We start from the raw sequence: 14,977 nt of genomic DNA, 5'->3' as shown, positions 1-14,977 counted from the left end.
ATATTACTCTATTTTCTCAAGAGTAAAATGAGTATTTACATATTGTCATCTTTATATTCTATGCTCTTTTACTAAATTAGTGGCTGATGTATGTACAGTTTTATTAGTGGAGAATCCTTTTGAGTATCAGTCCTTAAAATCTACTCTTTTATCTTGTGGTGTTTAGTTCTTCAGGGGTGAGTGCCTGCTCTGCACATTACTGCTTTAATGTCCAGATGAAAGCTTCTCAATTTTTCTTAGTTCAACTTGTGCAAAGTCTTGATTGCATACAGACTTGCACTCTAATTAATATTTTATATAGTCACAAATAAACTAAAGAAGGAAAAAGTAATGCAGTAGTAAGCTACAGATACATGCAATATTTGTCAGTATCACAAGTCAGTAAGTCATGTTGAGGAGGGTGTCAATGTGATAAAACAAATTTTCTTTTTAAAATTTCTTATAAATAATAAAGCAATTTCCCCCTTTTTAAGTAAATACTGTGAAAATTCAAAATAGCAGCAAGAGGACTAACAGATTGAAGAAAGGAAAGAGTCAGCAAATAAAAAGATGTAAACATCAAAGGTAGACAAGATTTATTTAGGGAACAAAATTTGAGTACTGCACTGTTCAGGCCTTTAAAGGTTTAAGATTTGCTTTTAGTAACAACTTTTAAAGACTTTGGCACAGTGTTCCCTTGAATTCAGGTTTCCAAATTGCTCTGAAATATGCAGACTTCATGATAATAGAATAAAACATTGTAGAGTGTGTCTGGGCAGGGGAAATTGCAGGGATGAAAGTAAGAAGATTTAAATGAGTTTTCTGCAGATTTGTTTGCATAAGCAAAAAAGGTCAGAGAAATGTCATGCTTCGAATATCCTCACCAGTCTGTAAATGGGAGAGGGAGGAAAGGATTGTAAAACTCCGTGGTGCTTGGAACTGTGATTCAGAAATAAAAATTTCTGTTTGCTATTGCCTATATCTTTTGTTTCTTTTAAAGCAGATGGCAAGAAGCAGAAGCAGAACCAGAGCCAGGCACCTGTGCCAGGACTGAGCATACCCACCCAGCCCTTGACTCGACCCCTGCAGCCTATGCCACCTTTGCAGCCAAGCCCTGTGCAGCAGCCAGGTGTGCCAACAAGTGGCCCTTCCCAGACCACCATCCATGTGTTACCAACAGGTAACTTCATTTGACATCACTGAGTGAGTGCAGTGGCTGCTTTTTTCCTTGAGTTAGACTGCTGTGTGCTCTACATTTTGCTAATCTTTTAAAGTGAATATACAGAATGTTTGAGTCACTTCATAATCTTTCATTCTAGTCGGTTTCCCGTAGCATTTTTTCTTTTAAACTGATAAAGGGGAAGGATAGTTCTATTGATTTGAAAAGAATTCAGGATCAATTTTATTTATGGAGAGGAAAAAATCCTGCTAAGGATAGTCATGGAAGTTATTAAATATACTACTGTTGGTAAAAGTGAAGGAGAAGCAACCTGTACCTTCTTTAAGTAACAGGGGAAAAAACATTATCAGCATCACTCTTGTGTCTGTCCATTGGCAGTTAATTCTTTTGGCAGAGGGAATGGCAAGGCTGACATTGAAGTTCTAGCCCTAGTTAAATATTACTTTGCAGTGTGATTGTTTTCCCCTGTCTAAAGAAACATAGATCTTCTTTTTTTCTTTCTTTTATTCTTTTTCTGTATGTGATTGCTGAAGATTAGTTGGCATTGGAATTCCCTTATGATTACTATGTTCTGCAGACTCCTTGATGGATTTTATATTCTTCCACTGTCCTTACACACAAGACCTTTGCAGGGAGTGGGGGAGATACTATATTTATCTTTTCTGTTAGGAAGCTGTATATATATTTACTTTAATATTTCAGTAAAATACCGTTTAGGCTGTTTTCGCTTCTCTTGCAGTACCCAAAGCAGACACAGTTGTTATTTGACATGGCTCAGATGAGTCAGTTTTCCAAAGGACATGTGTACTCTGGAATAGGCATATGGCTTTGACTCATGGAATCAGATTTAGGGTGTGCTCTGTCTGTTTTTCAGCGTCGACAGCGGTGAATGTAACTCATCGGCCCGTGGCTCCAGCTAATCCCAAGCTTCCTATCCCAAGAACCCCTGCTAACCATCAGGTGGTCTATACCACTATTCCTGCCCCACCAGCCCAGAATCCTGTAAGAGGAGCTGTCATGACCAGCCCGGGCTTAAGGCCAGTCACCCCACAGACTGGAGGTAAGGGATGATTCCTTCCATGTGCTTCTTACCATGACACAGCGTGGTACGTTCTACCTCATGGATGTGGCATTTATGTTTTTGATTTGGATGTGTTGTTTGGTCTTTTTGCAATACAGGTATTAGTTAGAGAGTTTAGGGGTTTTTTCCCAGTTTATAGAATTTAGAAAATTCTCGAGCTACTAAGAAATTCTATTTGCAGCTATGTGAATGAGGAGAAATTGGAGTTAAGTCATCGCAGGCACTAGCTCTGCCAGTTAAGTATCTGTGGTTGACACACCCCATACTTTACAAGGCAGTGGAAGGTAATATGACAAGCATCACTGTAGAAAATGATGTTTGATTTCCTGTCTAAAAGGTATATTTCTGTCAGGCATCCTAGTGTAATTCCTTAGCAATCTCTGATGTCCTGTGCTCAGCAAATTTCTTTCCTTTCTCAAGGCCTCAAGAGATGAAATTTCTCACCAGATGTATCAGAAATTGATATATGCTTGAGTTTCCTAGAAATGTTGGCAAGTTCCCCTTGACTTTGCAAATGCATAAGTGATACCTTCTCCTAGCAATAAACTCATTTTCTGAAATGAGTAATAGATGTCAAAAATAAAGAACTTAAATGATATTTTGTTACAAAGTGGTGGATTTTAACTGGTTTTTTTGGCTCCCCACAATTTCTACACTATGGTTGTTTTAACACCTTTATGTTTAACATAAATTTCCCAGTTTTATGAGTTTGTGCCTACCTTTGTGATGTCCTGGTAGAAATGCTGCTACTGATGTATATTGATTTATGCTATCATTGCAACAGCCTTTAGTGCCAGTAGCAGATGCTTCTTGAGTAAGAGCGCTGCTGCACTTTGTCTTTGAAAAATTGATTGTGAGAACCCATCCAAAGTGTTTTGCAAATTGCAGTTTTGTACTTCGGCCTCAAGTGAGTAGTATCCCTACCTAGAAGTGATGCTGTGTTTGTATCTTATATCTTATTAAGGCATTTCTGACCATCTTCAGATGGTTGTAGTTTCCTGAGACAGAGCTACAGTCATACTAAACCAGTGTATCGTACCAGGTTCTCACAGAGAAATAGCCAGCTCAGGTTACAGTTTAAACCACAAGAGTTCACACAAGCTTCATCAGCTTCTTAGAGAGACTCCAATAAGAAAAAGATATAAAGCACCTGCCCAGTGTTTAGCACTTTATAATTAAAGCATTAAGATTTAGCACTGAGCTCCCTGACTTGCACTCACAGATTACACAGATTTCTGACCCTCATTCCCTATGGATTGTAGTTTGATGTGTGTTTATGAAGAAAAGAAATTGCCATACAATAACTGTGGTTTCCTGATAATGTGTTGCTTTGTGAGCTTGTCTTCTGGAGTATTAGAATGCTTCAGTCTTACACAAGTGTAGAACTAGGGTATTGTAGAGATTGCCTCAAATCTTGTATTTCTCAACAGAAATGGAGGGATAACCCAGGCAATCCATAACAATGAGCAAAGGCTTTGAGTTCACAGAACATAAATGTTCCATTAGTGAATAGATAGTGTTTTTTAAGATAATTAGATGTGGTATAAAATGAATGAAAATTTGGTAGCTTGCAAGAGTTTTGGCTATTATTTACAAGGCTGTAAAACAGTCTAGTTTATTCCTGCCAGGCAGCTTAGTTTGCTGTGGGAATGACTGAAAACGGTGATGCCTGTGAAGTAGTGTCCATCGTGGAGTCTGTTGTGGGAGGGAGGACAGGCTTCTTGGACAGTGACTTAGCTTTTTTGCTTTCAGTGTCATCCACAGCACAGCCTTCTGAGTGAATAACATTGTGCTGCAGCAGCATTTCTCTTTTCCTTTCTGAATCCCAAAATGATGTAATTGTTCTTTTCATACTTAAGCTCCCTGTATCTCCCACGCTTCTCCTCCTCACCCATTTCTTTCATGCTACAAAGTGCTAAAACAACATTCTGTCCCCTCTGCAAACACAAGCGCTCGCTCTGTCTCACTTTTACAGCTTCAGGGGATGGGAGGTGACTTTGTTGTTACACAGTGCTTCATCAGTCTGCTGGCAGCTGTAGGAGTCTGTCTGAAATTTGGCTTCATGCAGCAGAACCAAGGAGTTGGTCTTCCAATGTTGTGTTTAGCCGCCTGTAAGTATTGAATGCTCGGTGTTGGTTGTGCTCCTTGCAGGTGTGACCGTGCGGATGCCTCAGACGACCTACGTGGTGAACAACGGGCTGGCTCTGGGCTCGGGAGCACCTCAGCTCACGGTGCACCACCGACCGCCGCCGCAAGCGCACACTGTGAGTGGGGCTCTCCGGCCACCTCCTCCAATGTACAGCCTTGTCTCTGCACTGGCACTCTCAGGCTGCTCTTAGTGTGAGCTGCAGAGCACTCAAATGCCTTGTTGACACTCCACAGCCAATTCTGGGCATGGCACCACCCAGTCACCTACAGCCTGCCCAGAATGATAAAAGCTGTGCAATCTGTTAGCTCACCCTGGCCTTCTCCAAATTACCAGGAGAACATACTGAAAATGAGTGCATGAGTTGTCTGCAGGTGACTCACGGAGTCAAGCGTACAGAAAAACTGCCAGTAAAATGTGTTGTCATGGTTTGGCTATGAATTGGGTGGCCACTTTTTAGTACAGCTCTTTGCAAAACTGAGTTAGGAGAACGAGGTGCGGACCAAATCTCCAAGGTTGCCAACTCCCAAACTCCAGAGGTTTTTAGTCAGTGTTGAGGGTGATCACTTCTGCATCACCTAAACCCCCTTTTGGTTAGAATTTGAGAATTCTCTCTAACACATTTAATTTCATTTCAACTACATTGCCTGTACACCCAATGTTGAGCGGTCACATTACTTACAGTGTCCTGAAATGGTAAATATATTGTCAAGAAGGTGGCTTACCATCCTTTCAGTCTAGACATAATCAACTCAGTGCACTTGTCCATGATAAATAATGAGAATAAAGGAAGCAAGTATCACAAGATGCCAAAAACTACCCCAGATTCCAACCTGAAAGATCTCAGGCTTGAAGCATGGTAACCACATTCCTAAATTCATCCTAACTAATATAAATGAGGGACCTAGGACTATTTTTGCAGTATAAAAAAGAAGTATCACTGGAAAGACACATTTGTGCCCTCATTTCAAAATTTTCTGGAAAGTGAGGCTGAGCTTTTGTCATCAATTTAAAGTGATAGAATCTATGTGTCATCATTACCCCGTCTTCCTTTTGTGACTGAATACCTGTCTGTAGAAGAGAGGATGAGTTGTCAGCTTAATGCCCTGTCTGGGGTGTTGGGTAATGTGGGAACAGCAGCTCAAATGTAGATTGGTTCAAAGTCACTGTGAACCTGCTTGCCCAGTCCTGGTAAAGGGCACAGTGTTGAGTTCATCCCCCCTGGCTGGGAAGTAAAGAAGATACAGGGAAATTACTGTGGGATACAGGGGTACAGGGAAATTAATGTCATTTGCACAACTAGAGATTTAAATATTAATAATGTAAAAATTTATGGCATCCTTGCTCCCACCCCTTCTCATCATTTGCAGCTGCTGCCTTGCCTGTGCACACAGGACTGAGAGTTCTGATGGCTGGGTGACTGCAGGCTCATTTGCTTCCAGTTACCTGGGGAATAATGAATTAAAGGCTCCTTCCATTGCTGTAGATTCTGACTTTTCCCTTATTGCTCTTGTGCTGCTTAGGAGCCACCACGCCCCATACATCCTGCTCCACTTCCAGAGGCACCACAGCCACCACGTCTGCCCCCCGAAGCCGCCAACACTTCTCCACCTCAAAAGCCACAGCTGAAGCTGGCCCGGGTACAGAGCCAGAACGGGATTGTGCTGTCGTGGAGCGTGATGGAGGTGGACCGGAGCTGTGCCACCGTGGACAGTTACCACCTGTATGCCTACCACGAGGACCCCAGCGCCACCATGGCCTCGCAGTGGAAGAAGATCGGGGAGGTGAAGGCGCTGCCGCTGCCCATGGCGTGCACCCTGACTCAGTTCGTGTCTGGCAGCAAATACTACTTTGCAGTCCGGGCTAAGGATGTCTATGGACGCTTTGGACCCTTCTGTGACCCCCAGTCCACAGATGTGATCTCTTCCCAGAGCAGTTAAACTAGAGATCTTTGGACCCTTGAAACCTGTCCTGCTATCAAGAATTACCCCAGTTCTGGGAGGAGTTGATCCCATGCATGTAATTCACCTTTAAATCCACTCTGCAGGATTATTTTAGACAGTTGTGTGATACACTACATGCACTCAGAACCAACAGAAAAATAAAGTCTGACCTGCAGCAAGAGAGCCTGTTTTTTCTAAATAGTTCATGCCATTGGCCATTTGAAAATTTTGATTTTCCTTCCATGACAGGTGTTCACCTAGATACCTACTATCCTTTATTGAAGAGCATCCTGAATGCCTGGGGTTCTGCTTCAGAATGGAAACAAAATAGTAAATTGCAGTTTGTCTGAAGTAAAACATATAAATCTGTAATGTCTGTTGAGACACCAACACAAGGGCAAAAAAGATCTGCCTCTTGCCCCCCCAGCATTCTGTGACATAACATGAAGGGTGATTCAAGGTCTCACTTTTTTTACTGGAGGCTTGAGTGGTCTGGTCTTACCTTACAAACTGTAATAAGCTCTCTGAGGGGAGGGAAGGGAACTTGAGTCTGGCCAGGAACCCATGTAAATTTGGAGGTGGTGGAGAAGAAAGAATAATCAACCCACAACCTCCTACCTCTTATAAGTAAGAATGCTCCTCTATTTTCACTATCCTCCCCTACTGACCCTGGGAGCATTCCCAGATCTGAAACTGGATTGTAAAGTCTCCGTTCACACCTTGATAGTTCTGGCAATGTCTCTGTTCCTCCCCTCATACATCCAGCCCTATTTTTTAGATTTATTTTGTGCCTTAAAGAATAATTTCAGAAATAAAATGTAGCCAGATACCTTGTGGTGTTCTTTTATTTGCTTGGAGTTATTTTTCCTTTTACCCTTCTAGTCTTTTATCAGTGCTTCTCATTTTCCAGGCCTGCAGTGATTGCTGTTTATGTAAAGACAAGAAAGTGTAATATCTGCTGATTGTGAATTTGTTCTTATCTGCAGTATCACTCAACCCTTTCCTTACTGAGTAGTTGTTTTTGTCCTGTCAAGAATATTGAGTATACAGACATTATTTTCCACCAGAGCCTTTCCTGGTTCTTTTGGGAAAGCTGCAATTCAGCCAAAGAAGAAACCCCTGTGGTGCAGTGCCATGAAAGCTTCTGCCTGTTTGCACTCGTTTGGATGCTCAGTGAGTACAAAAGGAGGAGCTGCTTCCCCGTGTGCGTCTCTCTCCCATCACCTGCCTGCCTCTGCAGAAAGCAGATGTAGCCAAGGGGGTTTTAGAAACTGTTTTAGACACTGGCCTGAACCTTGTGAGTGATTGCAAATGTTAATAGATGCTTTCATGATGTTTCTGAGCTGAGAAAAGAAATTGGTGCATCTCCCCCGCTGTCATTGACTTGTTAAACTTGCTTTTTGCAGAACACCATTTTAACACACCTGGACAAGAAAGTAGATGTGAGGATTGAATTTTGGCAATTTTCAGTTGCATTCCTACCCTGTAGAACTAAACAATGGGTTTAGAGGGGAAAGATATTTTTTAATCTACTTCACCATATAGCAAAGGTGCAGACTATGACATTTTGTCATTTCAGTGCTCTTTCTCAAAACCAGCATGGTGAAGTGTGAAGCAAGACTGAAAAAGTATCACAGAAGTTAAATCCTCAAACAGGGCTGAAATATTCTAAGAGATTATGGGTTCTGTAGCTGTGGTTCCTTTGTTTAGAACCTTTACAACGAAAAAAAGGGCAATGTAGACATCTATCTGATTTAATGCACTACTTCATGTAGCTGGGAGTGTCACTTCTCTCAGGTGAGTTATGGATATTCTCTGTATGAAAACTTGCATTTAAAAGTTGCATTTTGGCAAGCAAAACTTCTGGCTTAATCCAAGTATCCTCAGAGAAGGTTCACACTGTATATGAACAATGTGTAACCTTTCCTTTGATCTGCAGTTGTCCCTGTATTTCTGGTGCTATTAGCAAAAGCTCCTTGAATTTTTCTGTGTTTAAGTAAATATTCTGTTTGCTTATTTTAAGGAATAATTACTTAATAATGCATTTAGATTGTTTGTGGAAGTAGACTAAATTACAGTCCTTATAAAGATAGTTCTGTAATAGAGATTATAACAGTTATTTCCAGTTGATGGCTGTCAAGTCCTTGGGCAATTTTTTTGTTAATGTGTCTTTGAGGTGGTACCAAAGAGCCTTTGGCTGTATTAGTAGTATGAAGTTTTACAGTTTGAAAGTTGAAATAAACATGAGGATACAACCTAGAACTTCATTTATTTAGTTGTTATTCCAGCCCAAACGATAAGTGAGCTTTGTTATAGTTGGAGCTTCCATTTAGATATCCCTTGTTAGGTTTGTCTCCTTTGGGATAGGCAGGGGGTGAAAGTCCTGCATTAAAGTATTTTCTTTCCTCCAGTGGAGATATTAATAGGGATGGTGTGTCATTCCATTTGGAGGTTTTGTGGGCTGCATCATTAGAGAAAGAAGATTCATACTTACTTACTAAAGATTTAGTTCTTTGCTGAACTGACTGTAAAAACTGGCTTCTGTCTTACCAGCTCCATTTCTGGCCTGTATGGCAGCAGTTCTGGGTTTTTGGCAGGATTTTGTGAGACACTTCATTGACCAAAGACATTGCAGCTCTGGCGTGAATGATCACTTCCCTGTTGTTCCATCCCAGCAGGGCTGTTAAAGGTCGAATTTCAGTACCTTGAGCAAGTACTGGTGGAGAAATGTGTGATAAAGCACACCTTGACTTTGAGTTGGTGTGGAGGACCTCCAAGAGAGCTGGTCCCTAAATCACTGATGCCCAAAGAGAAAACTATCCCAGTTTTGTGCAGTCACTGTCATTGTGAAACAGATCTCTGCAGTGAGTTGCTAACAAACACGAGTAGAGCTTAATTCCTTACCTCATGGCAGTTTTTCCCATGTAGTCGAATGGCTGATGGTTTTATTATCCTTTACCTCCCAGAATGCTTAAAACTATTGAGAAGCTTTCTGCTAGCAACAATCAATCAGAAACAATTTGTTTCTTTTATAGACTTTATTTGAAAGTATAACCAAAATATTTGGCAACATTCAGTACAGGTCTGTTAATACTATGCTTCTAGACTGGTCTCTTCTTTAATGAAAAGTATCAATCACTGAAGCCTTCCAATAATCCACTTTTAAATATGCTAAAAATTTCTATATGATTTTTAAGTGGAATTGTTGAGTTTGGTTTCTTCTCTGCACTTAATGCAAATTTTTCCATCTTTCAATAGCTTGGTATAAAGTTGTTCCTGACTCTGTGTCTGAATTCTGTGATTCTATGTTTCGCTGCTGCCTCTGGGCACATGACATTTCAGCAGTACTGCCTTGGACTGAGTTGCCCATGTTTTAGCAAATACTGCACTGACTACAGTGGTGTTTCCCATCCTTATTTACTTTTGGGTGTGCTTTAGGTTTGAATTGTTTTCTCTGTGTGTGATACAAGGGCATCTGGATGTCCAAGTTGAAAGTAATTTGAGTTAGTTCCTCTACGTGGAGAGTAGCCCTGCTGTGGAGTGCTGGTGGCAAAATGGCATTCTGCATTTCTCCTAGTTACAGCTTCACTGGCCTGTTTTATTGCAGTATGGCTAAAAAACTATTGGATACAAAAACATAAATGCTAGGAGGGGACTGACTGCAGACTGCATCAGTACTGTCTCCAGTGACAGCTTCAGAAAACACAAGGATGCAGATCTCTCAGCCTGTAATTAATTTCCATGCTCTGAGCACCTTCCCCTATGCATTGGCCTGACGTTGCTCCTTGGAATTGTTTGTGCTGCCCTTGGCCATGTTAGGTCACTGAGCACAAGCACTGACACCCATTCCCAAGGCTTTTAGCACAAGGCTGGAAACACTCATGGTGTTCTCCCTGTAAAATTAAGAGGTCTTACCCTGCTTCCATTGAAAACAAAGACAAAACCCCTCAGTCTTCACTGGGACCATGACTCAGCTCAATAGTAGGATCTGAACATCATTTTGTACTGTAACAGAAACAACCACTTCAGCTCTTCCTTGATGCTGTTAGTCTTAAATGTACAGTAAATAAAACCAATATTATATAAAGGGATGGGTCACGTCTGTTCCTGCTCCCAAGACAGCCATTCCCCAGGATGAGTATTGTATACACTGTACAAAATCAAGCTGTGATTCTGCCTTCTTCCACACCCTTTGAGTATTCTCCTTTTGTGAAAAATATCTATGCAGATATTTTAAATAGAAGCTTGATATATTAAATATATATTTTTTTAATTCGTTGATTTGGGTAGGGGTGGGCATTGTATGAAAACGCTGGAGGGAGAAGAAATTAAATGACACTAAGCCAGGCCTGCCATGCAAATCTGTTCCCTTCCAAACACCTTCTGAGAGGAGAAGGAAAAAAATAAGGATAGCTAGGAGAAAACAAATCAATGAATTTTCCTTTTCATCCCTTTTAAGTTAAAAAGGCATCTTTCTTTCTCATTGTCATTATGCAGGCTGAGCATTCTTTTCTTCTTTTATATACATATGCCTATATATATGTACAGATGTGTGTATATAAATACACACACACACACACATATATATTTGTACTGCTGTCTTAAACTAATAGGGTGTAGCTGTAAATAAAATTGCTGAGTAGTAGTTGTTCAGGGATTCCTGTTCAGCTTTAGTAATTTGTTGGATATCAGAAGTCAAATGTGCAAAATCCTTTGCTGGAAAATTCCAAATCTGATTTCTTGTTTTGTTTTGCAGCTGGACTTGTAAATACAAAATAAAAAATGTAGGACTGATTTAATGTCCACTTTAAACTGGGCAGTTGCCAGCTTTCCCCATTTTTGTATGTACTGTAGATTAGTGTGTGTCTGTGTTAACTGTTAGTGGGGTTTTGTCTGACAAGCCTGGAATTTATACTTTGAAATAAAACTACTGGGTTTTTAACAGTTTGAGTCATTTGTGCTTAGTTCCTGACACTACAGGAGGCAGCTCTCAAAAAAGAGCCCAAAGCCTGCTCCTCCTCTCCAGAGGAGTTGCCACCTTGCTCAACCAACATTGAGCAGCAAGGCTTTGGCTCGTGGTCATTCCCAGGAAGTCACTGCATGCTGCTGCCCTCACAGAAGCAAAAAACCAAAGCAATGTTGTAACTTCTGCCAGGTTGCCGTTCATGCACTTCTGCAAGGCATGGACAGAGAGAATAAAGTGACCTGCACCCCAGAGTTGCCCTAGATGAACTCAGGAATGGAAATCCAGTTGCTGGTGCTGCTCTCCTTGCCCTCCAAGATGCCAGGTTTGACCACCAAAGCAATGGTCATTCTTCCAGCAACAGGCTTTTGTCAAAGTACTGGAGTTTTTCAGAGCACCCTTCAAGCATGAAGGCCCACTCACCTGGCCAGGAAGCAGCTGCTGTGCACAGAACAAAGTGCATCTCTCAGGGTTATGAAATCAGGATTAATAAATTATAAATAAATAAATAATTAAAACATGTTCAGGCATCATGAAGGGCTCTGCCCCCGCACCCAGCTGCCTCAAGGGTAGAAGCCAGAAATCTGCACATTGACAGATGATGTGCAACTCATTTGGGACCAATAAACAGCTGGACTAGAAGGCAGTCTGGGAAAATCTGCCTCTTGAACACAACTCTGCTGCCAAACTGCAGAGAACTCAGAGTACTTAAAACATGGAGTTACTCATGTGCCAAGCCTGTACTTTGAGGGCATATAATTAATTTGTGATGCTAATAATTAGTTTCCATGCACTTACTAAAATTTGCTTCAAGTCATTGACCAGAAGATGATGGACTCTTGTGAAGTGATGCCTCAGCACAATCCCACTTAAAAGTCCTGAGTTTCTCAAACTGCCTATTTAAACTACAAGTATATGTACTGCACATAGTGCAGAACCTATGTTTTATCATCAAATACAGCGTAACTACTCTGCTCAAGCACTGCTGTAATTGCAGTTCCTGCTGAAGAGAAACTGCAAGTAGAGCAAAGTGAGAATGTGAACGTACAGAACACACTGTTTGCTGCAGAGTAGCTCTGGCACACACTCCATGGTAGGTCTGGAAAGTGCTACAGCCCCAGAGCAAAGTCCATTTCTGTACACCACTGATGCTTCTAGTAAGGAAACTGGAAAAATTCCAGCAGTCAGCTGAGAAGCAAATCTGAGCCAGCGGAACAGCACCAGGACACTGCCAACACTGCTCTTGGTTTCTCCCTGAAGTACTGTGCAGCCTGGACAGGCACTGGTACCATGCCCCAGTGTCTCCTGCTATGACAAACTGTGGCCCCTGTTAGAGCTGAGGCTGTGCAGGGTATGACCACTGGAACCAGGAGGGGCAGGTTTGCTACTGAATTTCAGAAAAGGGGAATGGTAAAGCATGTGAAAACTTGTGTTCCATGTGACAATTTTGATGCTCCTACTGAGAGGAGTCATTTCCTCTAGGCATTGACTGAAGAGTATTTTTTCATTATGGCAAGAGAGATTTATCACTACCACCTCCCACTTCCATCTCCTCACCAAATAAGTCCCTCTTCAGCCAGACCTGGAAACCTGAAGTCAAAGAATCAGAAGCCACAAGACTTGGAAAAACCTGAAAGCAGAGTATGAAAAAGGTGGCAACTTCTGCCACAAATCCTCTGCTTAGACCATACCTTCATTTTTTTTTTTTATTCCAAGTGGCATCTGCAGAAGGAAATAAGATACTCAAAGAGACCTTTAAACTTCATGTAGCTGTCTGTCAGTTCTTTTGCACCTGCCAACAGAGCCATGCAATGCCGTCAAAGCCTCCTCTGGCCACTGATGCAACTGTACAGGGAAGAGGAGCTGGACCTAGCTGCTGTGGTCAGGACTGGCAGATCCGCCCTAGCTGGCCTGGCAACAAAAGAAGCACAAAGGACAGCACAGCAAGAGGAAGGCAGTGGCCTTTAGCAGCACAACCAAAGGCAAAAAGTAGCCACAGTCACAGAGACTGGAGTCCAAAGGCTCACAAGGTCCCATTGGTGTAAATATTTACTTACAGAAAGGCACTCTCAGAACAGCTCTGATGTCCCACAGCTCTGGGTTGGAGCACAAAGGTCATACCTCAGGGTAGGAGGCTCAAGGTGACAGAAAGGCAAAGCTGCCATTTCCAGGCATGTTGTTGTGTCATGGGCACATCACAGGTGCCACACAGCTCCACTCCCTGCAGGTGGAAGCATCTAGCTAGCTGTTACCTGGGTCAAGAACACTGTTCACTGCAGCAATCCATTGGCAGTTTCCTGGTCCCTGGGGACCAACTTATAAACAGAACTTCTCCATTTGTATTTTTATATAAAACTGTGTGAAAAAGCAGTAAATTCATGCTGCTGCAGTGTTGCTGCATTGTCTAGGAGTGACAATGAAATCAAGCCATCCTCCAGCCCCTCTGTGCTTTCAGTTTCAAACAAGCAGCTGATTCTTGGTCCTCTGCTTGCTGGCAGCTCAGCTCCTTGCAGTGTTCTTCATGACCCAGATCCATTCCCTAAGTGTCCTCCTTAATGCCTGCTGCAGCCTGTTCAATCCAGGTCAATTCAATCCAATCTGTGGCAGTGGCTCCACCCCCACATGGAGGAGGTCTCTGCACACAGCATCTCACACCTATCTCCTACCTCAGCAAACAAATCACTTCAGTCCTTTCATGAATTTTTCACCATCAACAACAGCTTTGCTGTAACTGCTGGTCTCCCTCTTCCCTTGGCAAAAAATCACCCTTACTCTGACAGCAAATATTAGCTAGAACCTCACCCAGTAACTTGCTCCCTTCCCCATCACACAAGCTAAATGCTAGAGGCTTCATTAAAATCTCACACTGCTCATCATTCTTCAACTTCATAACACAGGGCAGTGCTGTGCACTATTTAACTTGGACCATCAAGGACATGAGGAAAGAGCTGTTTATTTTGTTTTACTTAATTACACATAGAACATCTAGCACAAAACAGCCTAGTGACTCAACTCCTTGGTGTAAACACAGGTAGCTAAGAGTAGCTCTGGCCCTCACAGCCATCTCACTGTCACATTCCCCTGCTACAGCTGAGAGAGCAGACAAAGATGGCACTGAGCAACTGCATGGGCTGATCCATTCCAAGAGAGATCCCTTGTAAGAGATCCACTGCATCACATTTCTGTCCCTGCAGCCTGAGGCAGAGGCATTTCTAAAGCATCAGGCCGCTTCTCTTCACCCTCTTTTGCAGCCTGTGCTGCTCTGGCCACACAAAGGAAGTCTTGACAGTGCCACTAAAAGTCACATCCTGTACAGAACAGACTGATCTGCCATGGAGAACGCACGCTTGATGGGAAGCAACTTGCAGCACACTACTCAGACAAAAGGCAGACATCAAGCCAGCACTGAGGTAAGGCCATCATGGCCCAAAGCAGCCACCTGGTTTGTCCCAGCTGCTAGAAACAGATCACTCTCACTGGTGGCATTGCTCCTCACTCCTGCTCTGGGAACAACTGTGATGATGGCTCAGATCAACAGAAAGCTCTGCCACCTGCTTCTCATCAATCCCAGTCAGAGGAAGGGCCACTCAGCTCAGAAGAAAGGAACGTGCTTTGGGCTGCAGAGAAGCAGCCAATATCAGTACAAAGTGCTTAGCAGGCAGGACATGGGAAGGCAGGTATAAGG

The 14,977-nt window shown here is 42.4% G+C and overlaps 1 protein-coding gene across 2 annotated transcripts in view; it reads left to right on the top strand.

Moving 5' to 3' along the window:
• Positions 1-11,273, top strand: part of ATF7IP (activating transcription factor 7 interacting protein) — an 82,121-nt gene extending 70,848 nt beyond the window's left edge. Inside the window, exons 13-16 of one of the 2 annotated variants that reach the window (XM_058023686.1) lie at positions 983-1,159; positions 2,034-2,219; positions 4,392-4,504; positions 5,910-11,273. In XM_058023686.1, the coding sequence (XP_057879669.1) occupies positions 983-1,159; positions 2,034-2,219; positions 4,392-4,504; positions 5,910-6,326 (893 nt within the window). In that variant the 3' untranslated portion in view covers positions 6,327-11,273. Of the gene's footprint in view, positions 1-979; positions 1,160-2,033; positions 2,220-4,391; positions 4,505-5,909 lie in introns of both variants that reach the window. The other variant, XM_058023685.1, reaches the window with a different exon arrangement.
• Positions 11,274-14,977: the final 3,704 nt, after the last annotated feature.

Source organism: Melospiza georgiana, chromosome 4 (assembly GCF_028018845.1).
Source record: "Melospiza georgiana isolate bMelGeo1 chromosome 4, bMelGeo1.pri, whole genome shotgun sequence".
Lineage (NCBI taxonomy): Eukaryota > Metazoa > Chordata > Aves > Passeriformes > Passerellidae > Melospiza > Melospiza georgiana.
Note: the sequence above shows the minus strand (reverse complement) of the source record. Positions and strands in the feature narration are given on the sequence as shown.